The sequence below is a fragment of the Mesoplodon densirostris genome, chromosome 13, assembly GCF_025265405.1.
Source record: "Mesoplodon densirostris isolate mMesDen1 chromosome 13, mMesDen1 primary haplotype, whole genome shotgun sequence".
In the NCBI taxonomy this organism is placed as follows: domain Eukaryota; kingdom Metazoa; phylum Chordata; class Mammalia; order Artiodactyla; family Ziphiidae; genus Mesoplodon; species Mesoplodon densirostris.
This window is the reverse complement of record NC_082673.1, coordinates 89,737,080-89,764,230: the sequence shown is the minus strand read 5'-3', so window position 1 is coordinate 89,764,230 and position 27,151 is coordinate 89,737,080. Positions and strand designations below refer to the sequence as shown.

Sequence of the window (27,151 nt, the reverse complement as noted above, 5' to 3'; positions counted from 1 at the left end):
AGGGCTTCCCTGGTGGCGCAGTGGTTGAGAGTCCGCCTGCCGATGCAGGGAGCGCGGGTTCGTGCCCCGGTCCGGGAGGATCCCACGTGCCGCCGAGCGGCTGGGCCCGTGAGCCGCGGCCGCTGGGCCTGTGCGTCCGGAGCCCGTGCTCCGCAGCGGGAGGGGCCGCCGCGGTGAGAGGCCCGCGTACCGCAAAAAACAAACAAACAAAAACACACACACACAAGCTTTGTGGCAATACAGGGCAAAACTGAAAAAATAAATCTCGTAAAAAAGCGTTTTTTTACCTTCTTAGCACGGTCAAAGTGTACAAATGTCTTGGGGAAAAAAGACTCAGTTTCTTCAATGTCTCGTGCAGTGTCCGTGCCACATCCCGCCTGCACGTTTGGGTGAGGACAAGCAGAGGAGAGCTGGGAGGAGGTGGCAGTGCCGCACGGGGTCAGTGGGCCAGGCACTCCCGGCAGAGGGGGCAGCACGTGTGGGTGGGAGTAGGGGCACAGCGGGTGAACGTGGGGAAGGGGAGGAGAGGCCGGGGTGAGCCCGGACTGTTCTTCCCACGCGTTTCAGTCCTGTCAGGACCCACGTGCGCTGGTGCAGCAGGAGGTGCGCTGAGAGCCCTCACCTAGTTTCTGCCCGTCCACGGGAACAGAACTGAATGAGAGCCCGGGTCTTGGTGCCTGGGTTTCAGAAGTGGCCCAATAGAAGCTTTGGGAGGGGGGCCTTTGTGGGGCCCCCGTATCTTGGCCGGTATTGCCATTTCATAGAAAGGTTGGCCAGAGCTGCTCTGGCAGATGGAGAGGCTGTTTAAAGAAGTTAGCACGCACTGCTATAGTCCTGGGGCTTTGGGATCTGGGCTTCCAGCAAGCAGGGCCCGAACGGTTTTCTACCCTGGCTTCGTGTCACCTGGTATGTCATATACCTTTCTATCCTAAATTAATCTGTGGGATTGAAAAATAAAGACAAAGAATGTATTAACCTGGTTCACACATACTTATAGAATGTGAGTCACTGGGTCATCGAGAGGATTTTGGTACCATTAGTGCTTTGGGAGGGAAGGCAGTAACTTCCGTTGTGGAGTCGGATGATGGCAGAATACCCAGAGAGTAATATATCCGGCAGGGCTAGAGGTCAGGTCAGTTTGTAAAACTTAATCAGATGAGGCTCCTGCCTCATGCTCAAAAGTAAAACAATCGCCAGCAAACATCTAGAATCTGTGTGTTCCGTACAGTATTCATTCTATAGGAGGAGGGTGATAAGACTGGCGTGTATGTGAGGAGTTTTGAGTGTAATGTCCGTTAAATGTGTCGCATGCACAGGAGGGTGTGTAGACACATATGCGCCACGTCCAGAGTCAGCCCCACGGGTCCCACTACTCTTTACCCTGCCCGGCCTCTCCGCATCTTCAGGTCTGGTCTGATTAGCAGTCTCTCCCGGAGGTTTTCCCTGGATCTGTGGTTACTGTTCGGTGCCCAAGTGTCCCGGCCTACAGTGATTAATTGTTCACGTTGTCCTTAAATCTTACCTCCTGGGAACCAGCACTCTCAACAGTCCCATCATCCTTTTCCCAACTGCCCATCTGTTTTTAGATCATTCTGAAATAATGTAGTAATATCAGTCTATTAAAAAATCTGAACACCCTATAAACTAGTGGAATTGGTGATGCCACTGTGCACCGGACACTTAATTGAGCACCTATTGTATGCCAGGTCCTCTACTTCCCAGCTGGATGACCTCCAGCAAGGACGTGCACTTCCTTGGTTTCCAAGGGGAATAGTGACCACAACTCCGCTGGGTTATTATGAGGATTAAGTGAGATAACTCACATGTGGAAAGTGTCTGGCACGTTCGAGGTTCGGTGTTCAATGAATAACTAAGTAAATAAATGAATGTGATGTGGTTTCTAAACACCTTTCAAGGACGCCTCCCCTGATCTGTTCCTGTTTAAGGATATCCTGAGGATAAATGTGCTCTATTAGACGTGTTCTAATTGGAGCTCAGCCGGTTCTGGAGGGAGCACACCCCGGACAGGAAGACATGAACTTATTCTGCGTTTATAGCACAGTCTGGCCTCGTGTTCTTGCAGTTAGCAAACCTCACAGGTCTTTCTTCTTCAATATGAACCTCGATCAAGCTCTCTGTCTTCCACTGGACTCTTGCAGTGTTGATTTCTGGGTCCCAAGAGGGTGACTTTATTTTTTAACGCTACCTTGATGTGCCTTCATGCAGGAAGTGAACGTCATGGCTCTAGAATCATTTGGATCTAGAATTCTGGCACTTTTCCCTAGTTTTGGACCATGGGCAAGTTACTCTCTCTAGGTGTCCGTTGCCTTATTCTGACGGAAGGGATTTAGCACAGAGAGTCGGTTTGTTGAAAGGGAGGTGGTAAGTTAACCCAGAGGCGGGAACAGCAGCAGGTTGCTCCCCTGTCTGGGACTGAGGGACAGCAGGAGGGGGGACTAGCGAGGCGGATTAGGGGACTGAGAAGAACAGCGGGAAGGCCTCCCGTTCACCTCGCTGGTGAGGAGGGATTCCCGCCCCAGGGCCAGGAGGACGGATACACACGTAGTGCCCGATGCTGGATGGATGGGATCACAGCCGCCATGCAGGGGACAGAGGGAAACCAGAGGCCGCGGGGAGGCAGGCTTTGTAGTGTCAACGAGGTGGGGTGTCCCCTGGTTCCCACAGAGGGCTGTGCTTGGCTGGCAGGGAACTGAAACCCGCCCTCAGGGCTAAGCGGGAGCCTCGTCTGGTCCCCGGGATAAGGAGGCTGTTTGTCAGGGGACCGTATCCCCGGGAGCAGAGTCAGGAGGAGAACTTGCAGTGAGGTTGTTCCAGGCCCTCCTGGTTTCACCACATGTCAAGGCAGTGCTAATATTGGACTTGATTCTAGGCCTGAAACACCCATTCCTCCCGGTCTGTAACGAAGCAGGGATTGTCTAGCAGGAGGGGGAGCCACACAGGTGACACAGCTGCTTCCAGATGACACAACCGGTGTGTCCCCCCCAACCCCCCCACCCCGTCTCCTTCCTGGGCTCCTCCTCCTCTCAGCACATTTCAGCTTTAGTCTATACAGTGCTTTACAGACACCACTTAGTTTAATCTGTAAAACAGGCCTGTGATGTAGGAATTGTCACCCCCATTTCATACACGAAGAAATGTTGACATGGATGAATCATCACTCCCCATCCAGCTCTAGGTGGTCAGAGTCAAAAAGGCGTCAAACCCAAGGCCGTCTGACTCCGCAGAGCTAAGGACTCCCGCCCCGCAAAAGGCCCTTTCTGATTTTGTGTTCCTGTTTCCTGAAGAGTGTCTCTCTCCCACTAAACGTGGATCTGTTTCTCTTTAAGGCGATAGAACATAGAAAGTACTGGTTGAGCTCTGACTCTGTTCATGAGAACAAGAGTGCACAGCTCTTGTTGGAGAGAGAAAGCCGCTCCACGGGGGCAGTGCTCATAGACTCAGGCCTTGGAACAGCCGTCATTCTGGAATTCTCTGGTACTTTGATCCATCACTTTTTTTTTTGCGGTACGCGGGCCTCTCACTGTTGTGGCCTCTCCCTTTGCGGAGCACAGGCTCTGGACGCGCAGGCCCAGTGGCCATGGCTCACGGGCCCAGCCGCTCCGCGGCACGTGGGATCCTCCCTGACTGGGGCACGAACCTGTGTCCCCTGCATCGGCAGGCGGACTCTCAACCACTGCGCCACCAGGGAAGCCCAGATCCATCACATTTTAAATGGTTTGCATCTTTCTTTGCTTTTGAAGGTGCATCCGAACTTTCTAGGGGGAAAGCTGAGTCTCCTGCCGCCTCAGTTGCATCCTCATTATCACCTTTATTACTGTCATTGTAGAAAAATTATATGGTGACTTCCTGAGCTGGAAACTAGAAGAAACCCTTGCCCAGTTTCCCTTGCAACCTGGAAAGGTGGCCACTTTCACCGTCAGCATCAAAGTGAAGCTGGATTTTTCTTGCCAGGAGAATCTCCTCCAAGACCTCAGTGACGGTAAGTTACTCCCCAGTTTTAATCAGCACATCGCGGTCCCCAGTCGCACGGTAGTGATCACCGTGCCTCGAGCCCCGCTGCCCTCTCGGTAACGTGCTTGTCGTTCATTAGCTCGAGCGGCTTGAGACTTCTCCTGGGCACGTACCTAACGAGTGAGTTACTGTGCACAGGGAAAGGAATAAAAGTACTTTTCAGTTGAACGATTTCTTACTTCACACTCTTTACTATTTTGTGCTCATTTGCCAGGAGGTCATCCTAAATTAGCGGAATGTAGGAATTACTGCATTTTTCTTCCAGCATAACTGCTGTGATCCCATAGACATCTAATTAGCTGTGATTATGAAGTTCTCCTTCAAAGTGTAATGATTTCTATAAGGAAATGGAGTGTGGAGAAAAATGGGAATTTATTTTTGTTATAACATTAGGACTAGCTGATTGGGGTGAGATTTCATAGATTAATTATGTCCGATTATGCGGCGTGCATTCATACTTTCATTGGGAGTCATCGTGGGGTGTGTTAGCTCAGGCTGCCACAAGAGAATACCACAGACAGTGTGGCTACAGTTACAAACTTCTTTTCTCATAGTTGTGGAGGCTGGAAGTTTGAGATCAAGGTGCCAGCATGGCCAGGTTCTGGTGAGGGCCCTTTCCTGGCTTGCACACAGCTGCCTTCTCACTGTGTCCTCACGCAGCAGAGGGAGCCTGGTGTCTCTCCCCCTTCTTAGGAGGACGCCAGTTTTATCAGACTAAGGCCCCACCCTGTGGCCTCGTTTAACTTTTGTTACCTCCTCATGGGCCCTGTCTTCAATTATAGTCACAGTGGAGGTTAGGGCTTCACCATGTGAATTTGGGGGGCCACATTCAGTCAAAGGGTGTTATTGGAGACGGTCCACGGATTCTGTTACTAGAACTTAGCAACTATGTGACTTTGACTTCTTTGTGCCTTAATCCAATAAGATGACAGTAATACCCATTTCTACAGTTGTTGTGAGGATTTGCCCTTCACCTGGAACATGGTAAGGGGTCAACAAGTGTTAGTTATATTCCACCCCCACCCCACCATCACAGGTTTATGGCATTACAAGACATTTAACCAGCTCTTATTAGAGGCCAGCACTTGGCCGGGCTCTTGGAAAACAGAGATGAATGGGTCAAGGTCTGTCCCCTGGGCAGTAGTAATAACAGCAGCTAACATTTAAGAGGAGTGCATAGGTCAACTCACTGAACCCTCACAGCAGCCCTATGAAATAGGTGCTATTAATAGCTCCGATTTTCAAATAGGGACAGTAAGGCATAGAGAGGCTGTACAGTTTTTCCAAGGTCACACAGCTAGGACGTGGCAAAGCTGGGTTGTGAAGCCAGGCAGCCTGACTCCAGAGTCTGTCCTCGTAACTCTTCTGTGGCCTGTTGTTGCCCAGGGGGTCAGCCAGAAAAATAAATATGTGATTAGAACACCCTGAGACTCAGGGGTGTAACTGAGATGCAGCTCACTTTATCAGTAGGGTCCTGCAGGGAGGGCCGCCCAGAGCTGGTGTGTGTGACTTGGGCCTGAACTGGGGAGTGTCCTAGAAGAAGAGAAAAGCCTGTGCTCCACAGGCCTCTCGAGCAGCAGCAGGTACAGAGGCCCGGAGATCTCTGGCCAGTGACGCAGTGGGATTCACCTCCAGAGACTAGATGGACATCCGTATAGACGCAGAACTGATTATTCAGATCTCCTTTCCGTTGTCTCCCTGGTGGAGAGGCTGCCCGGGCGGCGTTGGCTGTCGGCACGCCCCGCCCACTGTCCTCCGTGTCGGGTCCCCCCGCACTGTGGACTCCTGTCCCCTGGAAGTGTCCTGTGTGGCCTTTCCTGTCCTGCCGCCTCCGTCCTTTACCGTAAAAGTTTCACGGGGAGAAGGACCTCATCTGTCCTACTCAGGAGGTCCTGTATTCACAGTACCTAGACGGTGCACCTGGAGGGCGGGGAGCGCATGAGCTGCTCTTCCCCTCCCCCCTGGGTGTGGCGGCCCCTCCCTCCTGGCCCCGTCTCACCCTAATGACCTCCCGAAGGCCCCGCCTGATAGTGCTGTCACACTGGGGCTAGGGCTTCAACACAGGGCTTCTGGGGGGACACCTACGCCAAGTCCATAGCACGCTCCAGGAGATTCCTTCTCCTGTGCTCTCTGGAGTGTTTAAATAGCCATTAAAGTTTTCTTTTCTGTTACTAATGCCGGTAGGAAACTAAGTTTACTGTTGGACACACTAGACATGGAAAACATCACGTGGATTTAACATTATACCAGAACTCAAAAAATGTCAGATGAAATGGATATTCTTTTCTGTCTCTAAATGGCTTTGTACCACTGGACTGCATCTTTCCATAAGTAGACAGAGGGTTACAGACAGAGTTTCTAACGTTTCTTTTTCCCAAGAAGGGAGTTTGGCAGAATCAGTGGTGCCTGACACCTGTCCAGGGAATGCGTGATGAGCTGTTACCCCGGGGGTGTGTCCGGGCAAGTGGATGCCTAGCTAAGGTCACTGGATGTGAGATGTGAAGGAGAGCTGATTGTTACCTGTGCTGCTGAGCGTTTGGGGCAGGCTACTCCTGAGAGAGAAAATGGAAGGCCTCCAGGTGGAAGCTGAAGCTGCTCTTATTTTGGTGGCTCCTTGAGTTCATGTGGACATATTTTGTTATGTTTCTGCCTTTAGTTACAGAGTTCTGGAGGATTGGCTCTGCCCTTCTGTGCTGAAAGTAAAATTGCAACTTGGGATTTATAGTCTGAAAATACCTTCTTCTGTCTTTGAAAATAAAACCAAAGAGAGCTAGAAGTAGGTTTACCAAGTGGTTTGTAAATGCAAGGCTGGCCTAGGTTCCTGTCAGTTCGATATAGCACAGGTGTGCAATAGAGCATGGTTATAATTAATTAGATGCCCTCTTGGGCGTCCCTGGTGGCGCAGTGGTTAAGAATCCGCCTGCCAATGCAGGGGACACGGGTACGAGCCCTGGTTCGGGAAGGTCCCACGTGCCGTGGAGCAACTAAGCTCGTGTGCCACAGCTACTGAGCCCGCACACCTAGAGCCCATGCTCCACAACAGGAGGAGCCACTGCAGTGAGAAGCCCGCGCACCGCAAGGAAGAGTAGCCCCTGCTCGCTGCAACTAGCGAAAGCCTGCACGCAGCAACGAAGACCCAACACAGCCAAAAATAAATAAATAAATAAAAATTAGATGCCCTCTATTTATTTATTTTTGTACTGATATATGTGTTTTTATTTTTGTAAAACAGTATCATAGTTTATGGCATTTATAGTAGAACAGAATTAGAATATACTTTTTTTTAGATTTTTTAAATTTTTTGATGTGGACCATTTTTTAAAGTCTTTACTCAATTTGTTACAATATTGCTTTTGTTTTATGTTTCGGCTCTTTGGCCACGAGGCATGTGAGATGCTAGCTCCCCGACCAGGGGTCCAGGGATCGAACCCGCCTGCATTGGAAGGTGAAGTCCTAACCACTGGACTGCCAGGGAAGTCCCAGAATATACTTTTTTATTGTGTGTTAAAGTAATATACTTTTACATAAATTTGCATTAATGTATCTAGTGGTCTGGCAAACACAGTATTCTAAGTGAGATGCCCTCTCTATTGATAGTGGTTAATAGACACTCCGGCTGGTCATTTACATAGCAAATCGTAGAGCCTGAGACACAGAATCTTAATGTCCACACCCGGGAAAGCTCTTTAGGGGAAAGAAAAAGTTGGACACCAAGGCCCACAAAGGACTTCTGCAGAGTCTGGTCGGTGGATAATGAATGCATTGCTCCGTGTAGTTCAGTCTGAGCAACGTGGAGCCTGTGGCTTGGCCCTTATTTAGAGACAGCTGTACACTCAGTGGCAGAGGCTCATTTGTGGCCTCTTGCAACTGGGAGATGCCCCACGGGTGGCACTTGGTCTGACAGTTTCAGAACCTCCAGCCAGGGACCCCTGTGGACCCGATTGGCTTTTTAGGCAGGCACTCACATTAACTATGGTTACTGAAACCAGATGCCATTTAAAAAACTTACAGAAATAAATGTAGCTGTCACGCAAAGCAGGACACTGGATCCAGTGTGGGCTGTAGACAGATGGAAGAGAATTAATATTTGTTGAGCATTGTCAGATGCTGCATATCAGGTCTGGACCAGTGACTTTATTTGCATTATTTCTATTTAACCTTCCCCACAACTCTATAAAGTAGATGATTCCATTTTGTAAAGACAGGTGGGAGGACTACTGGATTAGAGGACGTGGAAGAGAATGCTATGTGCAATCCTTTATTGTATCCCGGGTTAAAAAAAGACCCTGAAGACATTTTTGGGGCCTCAGGATCCTGGCTGGGGCAAGAGAGAATCGGGTGTCTCGGTACTCGTCCCGCACAGCTGAGGAAGTACGGTCCTCGCTCCCACGTGCACCGGCCCCCGGGAGGAGCCCTGGGCTGACTCAGTCTCTCTGGGCACTGAGCTGCCGCCTTCAGGGAGGGTGACGTGGGTAGAGTCAGGCGGTGTCCCCAACCCTCTTCAGTGCGTCCAGCCTCAGAGTTTTGTGTGCTGGGCCTTCTCTGTTGGACCCCTGGACCCCCACCGAGGCCCTCTCGTGTGTGGGTGATGGTCCAAATTGGCGTTCTTTGGGGAGAAGATGGCAGAAAACTCTTATTCTGCCACGATGATGATGCCACTCTCTGCAAAAGCGATTTTAAACTGTTTTCAGTGATTGTTGTGGCAGAGATAGTGTTGGTATGCTGAAACTGTGTGTGAATGTGGAATTAAGTAAATGATCAATTCTGTGATAATCTAATTCTAGCATCTGAATCTGGTCCTGAACGAGGGTTCTCATTTGGAAGAGATAACTGATGTAAGATGATAGAGATGAAGTAAAAACCTTGTAGTCTGGAATTTAAATAAAAGATATCAGTAAGAAATTATGGGATATTTAAAGATCTATCTGTCTATCTATCTACTCCAAGGCCTGGAAACCCAGCAGCCCAGCAGCAGCGAGCATTCCTAGTGCCCACATCATGGTGTTGAAAGAAGCCAGGGCTTCTTGGAGAAGTGGCCACTTGCAGGTCTGGAGCAGGAATTGTCTGTAGTGAGGTGATGTGGGAACATCCTGTGAAACCTACAGCAGGGAAGCTGTCAGAGTGGATTTACTAAAGCTGTGTTAGGAGGACCCAGCATGAAGAGGCTGCCACTGGCAGTCTGAGCACCAGCAGGGGTGATACCTGCGTTTCGGTCTTGGGTGCTTAGTGCTGTTAGAAAGAATTGCCAACCTTTGGCGAATGATGGGGAACCAATTCATTATTTTAAAAATGATAGTTAATGAGTATTCTGCCTTCCATACAGATGTACGGTTGGACAACCTAAGAGTTGACGAGGGCAGTTTCTCTTTATAGAAGTATGCCTGCTAACACTTGAGAAGGGACGATAGAATTAGAAACTCTCCACTTTGCAGCTCCTAATAGATTATGGGTTGAGACCATGAGCATCTACACAGCAAAATAAGAGGCAGGCAGGCATTATGTTCTTCCTGATGGGAGAACACACACCTCCCATGAGTTAGTGTTGACCCGAATCACACCTGAGGCTGATCAACACTCCAGCTCTCACTACCAGTTCATAGGACTTCTGCCGACAGAAAAACCTGTGAAGCTGCTCCATTTCAGACTACGGTTAACTCTGCAAACAACGTGGTTTCTTCAACAAGTAAATGACAAGAGAATAAAAGGGATGAAGCCCTGGAGATGGATGGTGGGGATGGTTTCTAGCTGTGGGACGCTGCCATCTCTCACAGCCATTCTGAAACATCGTTTTGGGCCTGCGATGCTGTTTCTCCCTGCTGGCAGTGGCTGTCCATCTTTCGTGGCCTGCTGATCCCCACCTTATCACTTCCTCTCTTTAGCCCTCACGGCCCCTCCCTCGTGCTTGCTCATGGCCCGTGTGTCCCCTCGACACCTCTGAATGCTGTCACAGTTTCACTTCACGTCTCTCTACTCCCAGCACAGGGCCTGGCTCAGAGAAGATCCCAGTAAATATTTATTGAGTTGAGGGGATGAAAGGAATGTTGTGAATCCCGATTGAGTGGTCCTGACCCTGAGTTCAGGGAGGGGAGAGCCGTCTGGGTGGGGACAGCCAGGTGCTGGCTTCTGGATGCGGGGTCCTCGAACAGCGCCTGGCTGCAGCGTGAGCTGGACGCAGTGGGCAGGGATGGAGGCGGTGGGGTTGGGTATTCAGGAGAAGGAGGGCATCCTGGTTGGAATGGTAGGTTCAGGCAACTGTGGAAGGCCTGAAACTCCAGGGGAGTAACTCAGCCTTCATTGGAAGATACTGGAGAGTCCCTGAAAGTTTTTTGAAAAAGGTTGATGTGATGGAGAATGTTGGGAGAAGGTGCGTGGGCAGATTGGAGGGGTAGCCCGAGATTCACCTGGTGCGATAGGTAACAGGTGTGAGGGTTCAAGGGTGAGGCACGCAGGTCTTAAGCAGGAGAGAGCCACGTGGGCAGGAGAGGAAGGGCTTCAGAAGACCGGCCGCCGCCGCTGCGTCTCTACCTGGAGGGAGTCCTTCCTGCCCTTCCCCGCGACCGTCGCTGGAGGCCTCCCGGTGTTTGTAGCACAGGATTTAGGAGCTGGTCCAGCATTTGGTGAGCTATTGGAATTTGTTCTGCTCCCCACGGAAATGCTTCTTGCCTGAAATGTCTCTTGTTTGTTAAGCTAAAGACCAACTCTGCCTGTGGGAAGTTCGAATCATTTCAGTTTCTTTGTCTAGAGTTGGAGATTTGGGTTAAAAAAAGCCATATTTACATTTGGCATTTCATTATGTTTTGCTTCTTCATAATTTGATGATAAGAGATGCTTCGGCTTATCATTTTGGCCGGGGATTGGTTTTTTAGAGAGTCGTCGCTGTGGAATCTTCTGTGTTCCCTTTCCTACCTTGTCTGTCTCCCCGATGAGATGACTGTGCCTGAAACCAGGGCATCACTGAGTGTCTTTGCCCTGGTCTGCCGCTCTCCTCAAAAGGAAATACTAATTTTTGGGAAACTCCATCTTACTTTTTAAGGAGCAGCGACTCATCCTGAATTACCCAGAAACCAAAGACAAAGGTGGTTGGAATCTTAATGTCAGAAAATTTCTCTTTTTCTTTATAATTCCTAGATGCCTGAGGCTTTCATAAACATATGTGATTTTAAAGAAGATTTTCTTGAAACTTGGGTTTTTTTCTGAGGCTACAGAGCATGGAGGCTGGAAGGAGACGAAGCTGTACTGAGTGACCCCCGCGTTTGGGCACGTGATGGAGGTGCTGACGGTTCTCTCTCTAACCCTGAGAGGTGGCTGGACGGTGACCCCCGCGTTTGGGCACGTGATGGAGGTGCTGACGGTTCTCTCTCTAACCCTGAGAGGTGGCTGGACGGTGACCTCCGAGTTTGGGCTCTGTACCCCCAGCTCTGTGGTTCCCCTCGGCTGTACCAGCTCCTAGCTGCTGAAATTGTCTGCATTTCTGGTCTTTCTCACTATAGCACCCCCATCCTGAGGGCAGGGCCAGGGACATCTTTGTCTTTTTTTTTTTTTTGGCCGTGCTGTGTGGCATGTGGGATTTTAGTTCCCCAGCCGGGGATTGAACCCACACCCCCTGCACTGGAAGTGCAGAGTCTTAACCCCTGGAACGCCAGGGAAGTCCCCATCTTTATCTTTTAATTCCAGCTCCCAGCCTGGAGGCTGGCTCCTCCCTCCTCATCTTGCTTTGCCTTCTTCCTCACGGCAGCTCTTGGTCAGTTCCATTTGCTGCTTCCTCCTTTTCCTCTTGACCATTACAGGGTGGAATTGCTCCGGGCTCCAGCCAAGAGCCTGTCTTCTTTCCTTCTAAGTTTGCTCTCTCACAGGACTTTCTCATCTTCCGGATGGAGTCAGTGACTGTCTCCCGCACCCCACCCCCTGGCCAGACCTCTTCTCTGTACTCCTGCTCCGCGGATCCGACTGTGTGCTCCGGAGGCTCTCGGTTCTGGGGAAAAAGCGGCAGGTGAAGCTGCGGGGAGGTTTGCTTGGTGGCCGCCGTTCCCCTCCCCCAGCCGTGGGGGGCTTCCATCCCTGTCCTCGTGCTGCAGTCTGTGCTCTTCCCCTGCAGATGAAGGCTTGGACCCCATAGGGAGAGGGGAGGGTGTGGGGCAGTGGCTCTGGTCCCCTCCCAACCGGCCCCAAGAGGAGCCCTCAGGATCCTTTTCCTGGGGGAGAAGCCTGCATGGCGTGGACAGCAGCCCCCAGGAGACTTCCTGCTCTCATAGCCCGTGCCAGACGTTTGGCAGTTCATTAACAACGTCTAGCTGAACCTTTTGACTGGCTTTCATGACCCGCATAGGCACGTGTGCTGGGGTCCTGCTTCTCCCTGTAGGTGCCTGTCCACAGATTTCAGGTTAGTTTTCCCTGTGACTTCACTTCTCTGATCAGTTCAGGAGAAGTTAAATTCCAGTTTATCCAGCTTTTTTTCTTAAGGATGGAAGCAGTGCTTTTCTCAAATCTCAACATTTCTAAGCGGTAATCAGAAGCCCGCATCCTTTATTTTAAATCAGACCTCCAATCATTTTTGGACTGCGTTGGCCACTTGTCAGACTACACACTGCTTTTGTGTTCAGTGGGTTATCTGCTTTTGTTCTGAAGGAAAAGGTTAATGATGCACCTGACAGCCTGCCCATCGTTATATTTAGCCTGCATCACCCACCAGCCTTCTGGCTCACAAACCGTAATTTCACAGCACGATGGCTCAGCTAAGGGAAAGGTCAGGCTGCTTCTGCTTCCTGGGGCTCTCGGGAGCGTATCTGAGTGAGGCAGAAAGCTGAGTTCCTGCCCCGCCATCTAACAACCTGTGGAGGGGCGCCAATCCCGTGGTCCCTGTGAGTCTGCAGGTGGGATGGTTGACTCAGCTCTGATTGAAATTCAGGTTGGAAAATAACTTGCTAAACCACCAGCAGAGAATGAAAATCCAGGTGTGTGTCATTCATCAGCAACAGGTGATCCTACTGCAGGCAACCAGGGCTCAGGTCTCCTGGATCATTGATCTCACTGTTCGCGTTACTGCCTTTCCAGTCAAGCTGGTGGTGACTCACTGGGAAACAAATTAGGTAGGTGTTCAGTTGAGGTGATTTAAGCAGGTTTTCCCCCTGCAAAGGGAAAGGGGTGATTTCTGTGGGTCACCGCAGGCTGGTATACTTCGAGCTCATGCTCGTGGTTGCACCAAGTCTTATCAATTTTGTGTTCTAAGTCTCTCCAGCCCTTCTCTACACATCCACCATCACTGCTCGGCTTAAAGGCCTGATAATTTCTCATCTGGACCATGCTGGGAGCCTTCTGACGGGTCTCCCAGCAGCTCATTTTGCGCCCTCTTCGCTGTCTTCCGTATTTTCCCTGCAGTCCTTTCTCCAGAGCAGAATCTGTTACGTCCTCCTTCTGCCGAGCACCTCCCAAGGGCTTTCCCTCGCCCTCAGATCAAGCCTCCAGTCTGGCTGGTGTGGTCTTGCCCTGGCCCGCCTGTTTGGCCTCCTTGCCCACCGTCTCTTCTCCCTCATTGGGTTCGTATTCCAGAAATACTGAGTGACTTGTATTTCTGACTTGCCATATGCCCTCTTAGGCTTCTTGCCTTTGAGTGTAGGCCAATAGATTTAAACTCTGCTGCACATTGGAATCAGCTGGGGATCTTTAAAAGCTCTGCCTGGCTTCCACCCTAGACCTCGTGATTTCATAGGCATGGGGTGTGACCTGGGTGTCAGGGTGTCCTCAAGTGTCCCAAATGATGCTTACAAGCATTGGAGTTTGGGAACCACTGACACAGACTGTCTTTCTCCCTAAAAAACTTATTCTCTGAGTCTCCTGGCCTTCTTCAGGTAGACACAATTGCTGCTTATTTTCTGTTTCCTCTGAAAAGCTTTGCAATCTGGTGGGATTGCATCACCCTTTAGATGATTGTTCAGGCGCTTTTTGGATATTTTCTGTCCTTTGGTCTTAAATTTTAGAGTCAGTTTGTCATGTTCCTCATGGTAGCCTGTTAGAATATCGATTGGGACTGCATTGAACCTGTGGATCAATTTGGGCAAAGACTGATACTTTTATGAGACTTAGTCTTCATAACTATGAATATTGCCTCTTCATATATGTCTTCTTTCATGTCTTTCAATAACATTTTCTAATTTTTCTGTGATGGTCTTATAGTATTCTAGAGTTATTCCTAGGTATCTTTATTATAAATGGTATTTTTGAGTCCTTTTCAATGGAAGTATAACTTACAGGCAGTCATGAGCACAATCGTGTACAGCTTGGTGAATTTATTTTTATTATTTAACACATCTTTATTGGAGTATAATTGCTTCACAATACTGTGTTAGTTTCTGTTGTACAACAAAGCGAATCAGCCATATGCATACACATGTCCCCATATCCCCTCCCTCTTGAGCCTCCCTCCCACCCTCCCTGTCCCACCCGTCTAGGTCATTGCAAAGCACCGAGCTGATCTCCCTGTGCTATGCGGCTGCTTCCCAGCAGCCAACTATTTTACTTTCTATAGTGTATATATGTTGCTGCTACTCTCACCTTGTCCCAGCCTCACCCTCCCAACCCATGTTCTCAAGTCCCTTTTCTATGCCTGCCTCTTTATTCCTGCCCTGCAACTAGGTTTATCAGTACCATTTTTTTTAGATTCCATATATATGTGTTAGCATATGGTATTTGTTTTTCTCTTTCTGACTTACTTCACTCTGTATGACAGACTCTAGGTCCATCCACCTCACTACAAATAATTCAATTTCGTTTCTTTTTATGGCTGAGTAATATTCTACTGTATAAATGTGCCACATCTTCTTTATCCATTCATCTGTCAGTGGACATTTAGGTTGGTTCCATGTCCTGGCTATTGCAAATAGTGCTGCAGTGAACATTGGGGTGCATGTGTCTTTTTGAATTATGGTTTTCTCAGGGTATATGCCCAGTAGTGGGATTGCTGGATCGTATGGTAGTTCTATTTTTAGTTTTTTAAGGAACCTCCATACTGTTCTCCATAGTGGTTGTATCAATTTACATTCCCACCAACAGTGCAGGTGGGTTCCCTTTTCACCACACCCTCTCCAGCATTTATTGTTTCTAGATATTTTGATAACAGCCATTCTGACTGGTGTGAGGTGATACCGCATTGTTGTTTTGATTTGCATTTCTCTAATAATTAGTGATGAGCATCTTTTCATGTGCCTCTTGGCCGTCTGTATGTCTTCCTTGGTGAAATGTCTATTTAGGTCTTCTGCCCATTTTTTAACTGGATTGTTTGTTTGTTTGTTTTTTTGATATTGAGCTCCATGAGCTGTTTGTATGTTTTGGAGATTAATCCTTTGTCTGTTGTTTCATTTGCAAATATTTTCTCCCATTCTGACGGTTGTCTTTTTGTCTTGTTTATGGTTTCCTTTGCTGTGCAAAAGCTTTTAAGTTTAATTAAGTCCCATTTGTTTATTTTTGTTTTTATTTCTGTTACTCTAGGAGGTGGGTCAAAAAAGATCTTGCTGTGGTTTATGTCAAAGAGTGTTTTTCCTGTGTTTTCGTCTAAATCTTTTATAGTGTCTGTACTTATATTTAAGTCTTTAATCCATTTGGAGCTTATTTTTGTGTATGGTGTTAGGAAAGTGTTCTAATTTCATTCTTTTACATGTAGCTGTCCAGTTTTCCCAGCACCACTTATTGAAGAGGCTGTCTTTTCTCCGTTGTATGTTCTTGCCTCCTTTGTCGTAAATTGGGTTCCCATATGTGTGTGGGTTTATCTCTGGACATTCTATCCTGTACCATTCAAGTCAGGGAGTCTGATTCCTCCAACTCCGTTTTTCTTTCTCAAGATTGCTTTGGCTATTTGGGGTCTTCTTTGTTTCCATACAAATTGTAAGATTTTTTGTTCTAATTCTGTGAAGAATGCCATTGGTAGTTTGATAGGGATTGCACTGAATCTGTAGATTGGTTTGGGTAGTATAGTCATTTTCACAATATTGATTCTTCCAATCCAAGAACATGGTATATTTCACCATCTGTTTATGTCATCTTTGATTTCTTTCATCAGTGTTTTAGTTTTCTAAGTACAGGTCTTTTGCCTCCTTAGGCAGGTTTATTCCTAGGTATTTTATTCTTTTTGTTGCAATGGTAAATGGGAGTGTTTCCTTAATTTCTCTTTCTGATTTTTCGTTGTTGGTGTATAGGAATGCCAGAGATTTTTGTGCATTAATTTTGTATCCTGCAGCCTTACAGAATTCATTGATTAGTTCTGGTAGTTTTCTGGTGGCATCTTTAGGATTTTCTGTGTATAGTATCATGTCATCAGCAAACAGTAGTTTTACTTATTCTTTTCCAATTTGTATTCCTTTTATTTCTTCTCTGATTGCTGTGGCTGGGACTTCCAAAACTATGTTGAATAAGAATGGCAAGAGTGGACATCCTTGTCCTGTTCCTGATCTTAGTGGAAATGCTTTCAGTTTTTCACCATTGAGTATGATACTTGCTGTGGGTTTGTCATATATGGCCTTTACTATGTTGAGGTAGGTTCCCTTTATGCCCATTTTCTGGATAGTTTTTTATCATAAATAGGTGTTGAATTTTGTCAAAAGATTTTTCTGCATCTATTGAGATGATCGTATGGTTTTTATTCCTTAATTTGTTAATGTGGTGTATCACATTGATTGATTTGCGTATATTGAAGAATCCTTGCATCCCTGGGATAAATCCCACTTGATCATGGTGTATGATCCTTTTAATGTGGTCTTGGGTTCTGTTTGCTACTATTTTGCTCAGGATTTTTGCATCTGTGTTCATCACTGATATTGGTCGATAACTTTCTTTTTTTGTGGTATCTTTTTCTGGTTTTGATATCAGGGTAATGGTGGCTTCATAGAATGAATTTGAGAGTGTTTCTCCCTCTGCAATCTTTTGGAAGAGTTTGAGGAGGATGGGTGTTAGCTCTTCTCTAAATGTTTGATAGAATGCGCCTGTGAAGCCATCTGGTCCTGGACTTCTGTTTGCTGGAAGATTTTTAAATTATGGTTTCAATTTCATTGCTTGTGATAGGTCTGTTTATGTTTTCTAATTCTTCCTGGTTCAGTCTTGGAAAATTGTACCTTTCCAAGAATTTGTCTGTTTCTTCATGGTTGTCCATTTTATTGGCATATAGTTGTTTTGTAGTAGTCTCTTAAAATCTTTTGTATTTCTGCAGTGTCAGTTTTGATTTCTCCATTTTCATTTCTAATTTTATTGATTTGTGTCCTCTCCCTTTTTTTCTTGATGAGTCTGGCTAAGGGTTTGTCAATTTTGTTTATCTTCTCAAAGAACCAGCTTTTCGTTTTATTGATCTTTGCTATTGTTTTCTTAATTTCTATTTCATTTATTTCTGCTCTGATCTTTATGATTTCTTTCTTTCTATTGACTTTGGGTTTTTTTTCTTCTTCTTTCTCTAGTTGTTTTAAGTGTGGGGCTAGACTGATTATTTGAGATTTTTCTTGTTTCTTGAGGTGAGATTGTACTGCTATAAACTTCCCTCTTAGAACTGCTTTTGCTGCATGCCGTAGGTTTTGGGTCGTCGTGTTTTCATCGTCATTTGTTTCTATGTATTTTTTAATTTCTTCTTTGATTTCTTCATTGATCTCTTGGTTATTTAGTAGCACACTGTTTAGTCTCCATGTATTTGTGTTTTTTACAGTTTTTTTTTCCTGTAATTGATTTCCAGTTTCATAGTGCTGTGGTCAGAAAAGATGCTTGATATGATTTCGGTTTTCTTAAATTTTCCGAGGCTTGATTTGTGACCTAAGACGTGATCTATCCTGGATAATGTTCTGTGTGCACTTGAGAAGAAAGTGTATTCTGCCACTTTTGGGTGGAATGTTCTATAAATATAAATTAGATCTATCTGATCTATTGTGTCATTTAAAGCTGGTGTTTCCTTATTTTCTGTTGGGATGATCTGTCCATTGGTGTAAGTGAGGTGTTAAAGTCGCCTACTATTATTGTGTTAACTGTTGATTTCTTCTTTCATGGTTGTTAGCATTTGCCTTATATATTGGTGCGCTTCTATGTTGGGTGCATAAATATTTATAATTGTTATATCTTCTTCTTGGATTGATCCTTTGATCATTATGTAGTGTCCCTCCTTTTCTCTTGTAACAGTGTTTATTTTAAAGTCTATTTTATTTGCTACTCCAGCTTTCTTTTGATTTCCACTTGCATGAAATATCTTTTTCCATCCCTTCACTTGCAGTCTGTAAATGTCCCTAGGTCTGAAGTGGGTCTCTTGTAGACATCATATATATGGGTCTTGTTTTTGTATCCATTCAGCCAGTCTGTCTGTGTCTTTTGGTTGGGGCATTTAATCCATTTTCATTCAAGGTTATTATCCATATGTATGTTCCTATTACCATTTTCTTAATTGTTTTGGGTTTGTTTTTGTGGGTCTTTTTCTTCTCTTGTGTTTGCCTCTTAGAGAAGTTTCTTTAGCATTTGCTGTAAAGCTGGTATGGTGGTGCTGAATTTTCTTAGCTTTTGCTTATCTGAAAAGCTTTTGACTTCTCCATCGAATCTGAGTGAGACCCTTGTTGGGTAGAGTAATCTTGGTTGTATGTTTTTCTCTTTCATTACTTTAAGTTTATTCTGCCACTCTCTTCTGGCCTGCAGAGTTTCCGCCGAGAAATCAGCTGATAACCTTATGGGGATTCCTTTGTATGTTGTTTCTTGTTTTTCCCTTGCTGCTTTTAATATTTTTTCTTTGAACTTAATTTTTGTTAGTTTGATTAATATGCATATTGGTGTGCTTTTCCTAGGGTTCATCCTGTATGGGACTCTCTGTGCTTCCTGGACTTGGGTGACTATTTCCTTTCCCAGGTTAGGGAAGTTTTCAACTGTAATCTCTTCAAATATTTTCTTAGACCCTTTCTTTTTCTCTTCTTCTTCTGGGACCCCTATAATTCGAATGTTGGTGCATTTAATGTTGTCCCCGAGGTCTCTGAGACTGTCCGCACTTTTTTTTTCATTCTTTTTTCTTTATTCTGCTCCTTGGCAGTTATTTCCACCATTTTGTCTTCCAGCTCACTTATTCGTTCTTCTGCCTCAGTTTCTGTTACTGATTCCTTCTAGTGTATTTTTCATTTCAGTTATTGTGTTGTTCATCTCTGTTTGTTTGTTCTTTAGTTCTTCTAGATCTTTGTTAAACATTTCTTGTATTTTTTCTATCCATGCCTCCATTCTGTTTCCGAGATTCTGGATCATCTTTACTATAATTACTCTGAATTCTTTTTCAGGTAAATGGCCTATTTCCTCTTCATTTATTTGGACTTCTAGGTTTTTACCTTGCTCCTTCATCTGTGAGAATTTTTTGCTGTCTCTCTTTTTTTTTTTTTTTTTAATGAGTGGGAGTCTGTTCCTGTCTTACTGGTTGTTTGGCCTGAGGCTTCCAACACTGGAGTTGTAGGCTATTGGGTAGAGCTGGGTTTTGGTGGGTAGAACTGGGTCTTAGTGCTGAGATGAGGAATTCTGTGAGACGTCACTCCAATGAATATTCCCTGCAGTCTGAGGTTCTCTGTTAGTTCAGTGGTTCGGACTCAGAGCTCCGACATGCAGGAGCTTCAGCCCGACCCTGGGTTCATGAACCAAGATCCCGCAAGCTGCCTGGGGTGGCAAAAAAAACAACAAAAAAAACAATAACAAAGTAAAAAATAAAATAAGACTAGGAAACTAACAGATATGTTAGGCAGTATATAAAAATAAAAATATAGATGAATCAACAACCGGAAGGTACATAAGTACCATAATAGTATAAAAGAGGAGGAGGGAAAAGAAAAAAAAAGGGGGGCGGAAGTCCTTAGTGGTGGAGGGCGGGGCCTAAGCAAGGGTGATGTTTGGGTGGTGGGCGGGGCTAATGGGCCCTGGGGGCTGTGGGGGGTGGGGCTTAGGCTCAGGGAACAGAAGGGGTCCAGGCGTGCCCCCCACCCCTGGTCTTAGAGGGCAGGGGACCTCACCTAGGAGCTTAGCAGGCTCCCCGTGCCTGAGTGGGAGGGGCAATCATCCTCTGCTCTTCTCCCGCTCTTCCTGGAGAGTCCCTCCTGCCTGCCTCTTCTGATCCCCCCAGCCTCCCTCCTGTGCCCCCAAGGACCTACGTGGCCTGGAGGGGGCTCTGGAGAGCAGGGGATCGGCCTGGGAGCTCAGCAGGCTCCCCGGCCCCAGTGGGCCAGGAGATCGCCCTCTGCTCCTCTCCCGCTCTTCCCGAGAGTCCCTCCTGCCTGCCTCTCCTGATCTCCCTGGCCTCAGGGGTGCCGATCCTGTCTGGCCTCCACTTCTCCTCCCCACTCAGTCCCCCGACGTCCTACCGGTTCACTTTGGGGTTCCTCCTGTCTCCTTGGGTGTCACAGTCCCCCACCAGCGCCCGACAGGTGCCCTAGTTGTGGGGAGACGCTAACTCCGCATCTTCCAGCACTGCCATCTTGACTCTGCCTCCGAATTTATTTGTATATTCATATTCACCCTTGCACCCACCACCCAGACCCAGATGGGGGTGATTTTTCCAGCACCCCACCAGTCCTCTCCTGTTCTCTCCCTGTTGATAACCCTGCATCAAGGTAACTAATTATGACATTGATCATCATAGATTAGTTTTGCCTGTTCTTGTCTTTCATATAGAAGAAATAAATACAGTATATGCTCTTTTGTGTCTTTTTTTTTTTTTTTTTTTTTTTTTTTTTGCTTTAAACAGCACAAATTTATTCTCTTACAGTTCTGGAGATCAGAAGTCCTCTGTGTCTTTTTTCCCACTCAGCATTATACCTGAGATTCATGCATGTTGTTCTGTGTTGCATTTGTTTGTTCCTTTTTATTGGTGGGTGATATTCCACTGTGTGAAAATACCACAGTTTATCCAATCTACTCGTGATGGACATTTGGGTTGTTTCTGCTTTTTGGCTATTATGAATAATAAACTTTCTTGTACAGGTATTTGGTGGACATCAGCCCACATTTTCGTTGGGTGTGTGCCCAGAAGTGGTTTTACTGGATCACAGGTTATGTGTATGTTGAGCTTTGATAGCTCTACAGTCATCCAGATTTTCAACCTGCTTATTTTGATTTACACACACCATCTGCATGCACACCAGTTCTCTGGTGCTCCAGATCCTCACCACTGATTGGTAGGGTCAGTCTTTTAAATTTTAGCTGTTCTTGTTCATGTGTAACCTCATTGTGTTCTAATCGGCTTTTCCCAGATAACTAATGATGTTGCCCAGTAAAAAACAAAGAAAATATTTTAATAGACCCCTCACAAAAGTGTATATCCAACAATAAGAAATGAAAGGTGTGCAGCATCATTAGTTATCTGTTTTGCAGCTTTATTGAGATAATTGACATAGAACATTGTATAAGTTTAAGGTGTACATTGTGTTTATTTGATACATTTGTATATTGCAAAATGATTATCACCTTAGCTAAGGCCACCATCACATCACTTAATTACTGTTGCTTTTTTAAGATCTACTTCTTAAGATCTACTCTCTTAGCAACTTTCAAACATATAATACAGTGCTGTTAACTATAATCACCATGCTGTGCACTAGGTCCCCAGAACATGCTGATCTTCTAACTGCAAGCTTGTACACTTTGACCAACATCTCCCCATTTTGCCTGCCTCTCAGCCCCTGGTAACCACCATTCTCTCTCTGTTTCTACAGGTATGTCTTTTTTAGATTTCACATATAAGTGATATCATACAGTATTTGTCTTTCTCTGACTTATTTCACTTAGCATAATGCCCTCAGGGTCCATCCATGTTGTTGCAAGTGGCAGGATTTTCTTCTTTCTCTTGGAATTATATTCCATTGTGTATACATATATCACATCTTCTGTGTCTGTTCATCTGTAGATGTATGCTTAGGTTGTTTCCTCATCTTGGCTATTATGAATAATGCTGTAAAAATATGGAGTGCAGATATCTCTTTGAGATCCTTTTTTCATTTCCTTTGGATATGTACTCAGAAGTGGGATTGCTGAATGATATGGTAGTTCTATTTTTTATTTTTTGAGGAATCTCCACGCTTCTTCCACAATGACTGCACCAATTTACATCCCCATCGACAGTGCACAAGGGTGCACTTTTTTCTTTGTCTACTCATCATTGCCTACACTAATCTCTTGTCTTTTTGAGAACAGCCATTCTAAAGTATGTGAGATGATATCTCGTTGTGGTTCTGGTTTGCATTTCCCTGATGATTAGTGATGGTTGAGCACCTTTTTTTTTTTTTTTTTGCGGTATGCGGGCCTCTCACTGTTGTGGCCTCCCCCGTTGCGGAGCACAGGCTCCGGACGCTCAGGCTCCGGACGCGCAGGCTCAGCGGCCATGGCTCACGGGCCCAGCCGCTCCGCGGCATATGGGATCCTCCCAGACCGGGGCACGAACCCGTATCCCCTGCATCGGCAGGCGGACTCTCAACCACTTGCGCCACCAGGGAGGCCCGGGAAATTAGTTTTTCATGCATGTGTAAAAACTGTAGCAGAAAGCAAGTTCCGGGAACTTAGTTGTTGAAGTGTGTGTGTGAGAGAGAGAGAGAGAGAGAGATTCTAACAGTTATTCCTTAAGAGAGTTTGCCCTGTAAGTATCAACAACGAATTTGTTGGAGAGGAAAGGTTTTGGGGGATGATGCTGGCTTGAACTTTTTCTTTAGATAATTCCTAAAATTAGTGTTCTGACTTGAAACTCTCAGCTCTGTGATTTCTGTGATTTGGCTGACTCTTTAATGAAGAAATAATGACTTTCCCAGTCTTTTAGAAATGTGCAGTGCTTGAGGACAGCTGTGAAGAGGGCTCAGACATTCAGACTGTACTTTGAATTTCTTGTTTCTAAAAGAACAAGCATGTGTCATTACTTGGCCTGGGACCATCGCTCTCCCTTTGTTATCTTGTGGAAAAAGCATCCTATTTCCAGTTTCAAATTGGCAGTACTCTGGTTTTGTTTTCCTGATTTTATCCTAAAATAACATATGCTAATTGAGCTATTTCTGTGGCTTTCTTTGGAGAATTGATGTTCATTTATTTGTGTTTCTCTTTAAGTAGAGATGGAATACTACATGTAAACAAGATATAAAAGATGTGTAAGATCCAGAGTGGAAACGTGAGAGCAGCATTTATCAGCGCTGCTGGCACCTTTCCTGTTGATTAGTGATCAGTCTTTCCCAAGGCTGGGGGCGGGCGGGGGGCAGGGCCAGGGCTTTTGTCTCCACGTCCAGTGCTCCTTTAAGCAAATCTGTTCTGGACAGACAAAGGGAGCACATCTGGGATTTGAACACATGTCCTCACGTCTCTTTTGTTAAATTTTTTATTGAAGTATAGTTGACTTACAATGTTGTTAATTTCTGCTGTACAGCAAGGTGATTCAGTTATACATACATATACATATATATATATATATATCTTCTTTTTCATGTTCCTTTCCATCATGGTTTATCATAGGATATTGATTATAGTTCCCTGTGCTCTACAGTATGTCCTCAAGTATCTTAATCCTTCACTTCCTTTGAAGATTTCCAAAGAAAAGAAGGTGCCACTTTTGGGCTCCCATTTCAGGGCTCTGTCTCTAGGGGTCCCTGAGATCCTTCGGCCAAGTGTCACCTGCTTCGGTTTCACTTGTTTCCTTTTTTCTTAACCATCTTTAGAGGGGGAGAAACTCGGTAATGTCCTGAAGCTAAGAGGACCGTCAGATGGTTTAAAAGTCCACTGTAGTTGTCTTCCTGTGTGGCCAGTGACTCAAATGGTGTCACTTTCCAGCAAAGGTGATCATCAGCAACAGGCTCCCAAACAAGATCTCGTTGGAAACTGGCTCCTGTAGCACGTTGAACACCTTGTCTGCTGTGAAAAAGTATGGATTTCACACTTAGCCTTGGAGGTGACAGCTGGACGTTACTGTGAGAACGTGTGCCTTGTACGCACGGCGTTGTGGAACGAGGCCTTTGTTTCCTCTCTTGCCTGGGACACCAGAAGGAGATCCTACTCTCAGATTTTAGGGCAGCAACTTCAAAACACTGTGTCTGTGTAATGCTACCTCATTCATAGCATAGGCTTCATGGCAGAATTTCATGCTTCTTTATGACTGAGTCATATTCCATTGTGTATATGCACCACATCTTCTTTCTCCATTTGTCTGGTGATGGGCACTTGGGTTGCTTCCATGTCTTGGCTGTGGTGAGTAGTGCTGCTTAAGAACATCAGGGTGCATGTATCTTTTTGAATTAGTGTTTTCGTGTCTTCTGGATATATACCCAGGAGAGTGGAATTGCTGGATCATATGGTAGCTATATTTTTAGGTTTTTGAGGAACTTTGTACTGTTTTCCATAGTGATTGCACCAATTTACCCTCCCACCAACAGTGTATGAGGGTTCCTTTTCTTGTTGAATTCCTTTAGTGAGGATGTGTTGGTGGTAAGTTTGCTCAGCTTTTGTTCTGAAATGTCTTTATGTCACCAGTTATTTCTAAGAATAGGAAGTTCTGCTGTGTACATAATTCTAGATTAGCAGGTAAATTTTCTTAAATACTTTGAAGATGAATTCATACTGTCTAATGGCTTCCATTGCTGTTGAAGTTAGCTGTTGGTGTAATTATTGTTCCTTTGGATACAATCTCCATTTTTCTTTTTTCCCCCCCTAAGTGTTTATATCCTTTAATTTTAAAAAAATTGATACAATTCACATACCATAAATTCATCCATTTAAAGTGTACAATTCAGTAACTTTTAGTATATTCAGAGTTGTGCAATCAACCAAAATCAAAACATTTTTATCATCCCCAAAAGAAACCCCAAACCCATTAGGGGCCCTTCACCATTCTCCCCTCCCCTGATAACTAGAAATCTACTTTCTGTCTCTATGGATTTACCTATTCTGAACATTTCATATAAATGGAACCATACAATCTGTGGCCTTTTGTGTCTGGCTTCTTCCGCTTGGCATGATGTTTCAGGGGTCATCGATGTTGCAGCCTGTGCCAGCCCCTCATTCCTTTTTGAGGATGAGTAATATTCTGTTGTATGGACAGACTGTTTCTGTTCATCAGTTCGTCAGTTGACGGATCTTTGAATTGTTTCCATTCTGGCTGCTATGATTAATGCTCTTATGAGCATCTGTGTACACGTTTTTGTGTGGACATGTCCCTGTATGGTTTTTTTTTAGAATTTTATTTATTTTTTTATACAGCAGGTTCTTATTAGTTATCTATTTTATACATATTAGTGTATATATATCAATCCCCTGTATGTTTTCAAAAAGATCTTATTCTTATTTTTCAGTAGTCTGCAGGTTTACTGTGTCATTTCTAGGTTTGTGTTTCCTTTTGTTGGTCCCGTTGAGCTTTTTTGTGCTTTTTGAATTTGAGGATTCACATTTTTCCATTATGAAAAATGTTCAGTTGTCTCTCTTCAGATACCAACTTTCCCCAGTTTACTCTCACCTGCTTCCCTAACTCCCGTTCACCTGTGTAGCCTCTCACTCTTCCATGGCCTCTAATGTTCTTTCACATTTGTCATCTTTCTCCATGTGCCACATTCTAGATCATTTCCACTCCTCTTTTTTCCAGTTCACTAACTTTTTCTTTTTGCCTAATTTTCTGTTTGGCTCTTTAAAGAGTGTTTAAATTACCCAATTTGTTTTTCACTTCAAGAGGTGATATTTTGGGAGTTCCCTGGCGGTCCAGTGGTTAGCACTCAGCTCTTTCACTGCCATGGCCCGGGTTCAGTCGCTGGTCGGGGAACTAAGATCCCCCAAGCCATGTGATGCTGCCAAAGAAAACAAAAAACAACCAAAAAACCCCCAAAGAGGTGATATTTGTTCTTAAATTGCCTGCTCAGTTTTTGACAGGCTCATCTTCCTTATTTATTCCTTTGAATTCCTTTTTATTGTTTGCAAGCATATTAACAACTCATTAATAACTTTCTTGGAAAATCAAATATACACTTAGCATATGACCCAGCCAACTTATTCCTGGATGTTGGACCAGGAGAACTGACAGCATATGTCCATACAATGACTTGTACACAGATGTTCAGAGCAGCTTTATTTGTAATAACCAGAAACAACCTAAGTGTTCATCAGTAGGTGAGTGGAAAAACAAATTGTGTTATATCCACTCACTGGAATACTACTGAGCCATAGAAAGGAGTGAACTATTGATGTGCACAAAACTCAGGATGATTCCGAGATAAGTGTGCTGAGTGAAAGAAGCCTGACAGAGAAGAGTAGATTAATGTACAATATGTATAATGTATAATGTGTTAACTTCTGGGAAACGCACCCTCATGTCTGGTGCCAGCAGTGGGCATCTGGCCAGGAGGGTGGCGGTGAGGATGTGCGAGGATGCACGGGGAACCTGGCAGTAGGTGGATATGTTCACCGTCTCAATTGTGTTGCTTGTTTTAGGAACGTCAGAACTCCTCCAGTTGTGCAGTTGAAACAAATGCAGGTTATGATATGCTAATTGTTGTCTCTGTAACGAGGTTAAAATGAGAAGCCCTGGTACTGGGTGGGGGTGCCTGGAATGAGAATGCGCGCAGGAGGAAGAGGCTGCAGACATCCCGGGAGGCCGTTCGTGGGGCGAGAGCAGTGAGGCACCGATTGGGCCCCACAGGAGGGGCGCTGCTCCCCGACTTGAGCAGGAGGGAAGGCCAGGGGGATGGAGGGAGGGCTGTTTCCGTTTGAATGGTATATGAAGGCCACTGTTTCTACATGAATTATTTTTTCTTGCTAAGCATATCCCAAAGTTTCTGAATGAATAAACACACCACTTCTCTATGGAAATTGAGGATGAGTATTGTCTAATTTCTGAGCCAAATGCTTCTACTTCTTTGGTTTTCTTGAGGATATGTTATGATAACCAGATGGGCTCTTTGGCACCCACGGACTTTATGAATAATTGAGAAAGCATCTTCAAAATATATTCTACCTGGAACCATACCCTGACAAACTCCCACTGGGAGATGGTTGTCTCCTTTGGCCTTTGTAAATGTATTTTATTCCAGTTTGGTTTATTTCATGTACCTGTCACCAGTGAGAAAAGTGTGTATTCAGCCTTCAGCATTTGTGTCTCTTTTGAAAGTGCACAAAAATGGACACATTTCTGGAGTGGCCG

The 27,151-nt window shown here is 45.4% G+C and overlaps 1 protein-coding gene across 3 annotated transcripts in view; it reads left to right on the top strand.

Moving 5' to 3' along the window:
- Window positions 1–27,151, top strand: part of TRAPPC9 (trafficking protein particle complex subunit 9) — a 515,472-nt gene that overhangs the window by 144,484 nt on the left and 343,837 nt on the right. For all 3 annotated transcript variants that reach the window (XM_060116028.1, XM_060116029.1, XM_060116027.1), the window contains one exon: window positions 3,848–4,000. In XM_060116028.1, the coding sequence (XP_059972011.1) occupies window positions 3,848–4,000 (153 nt within the window). The remainder of the gene's footprint in view (window positions 1–3,847; window positions 4,001–27,151) is intronic.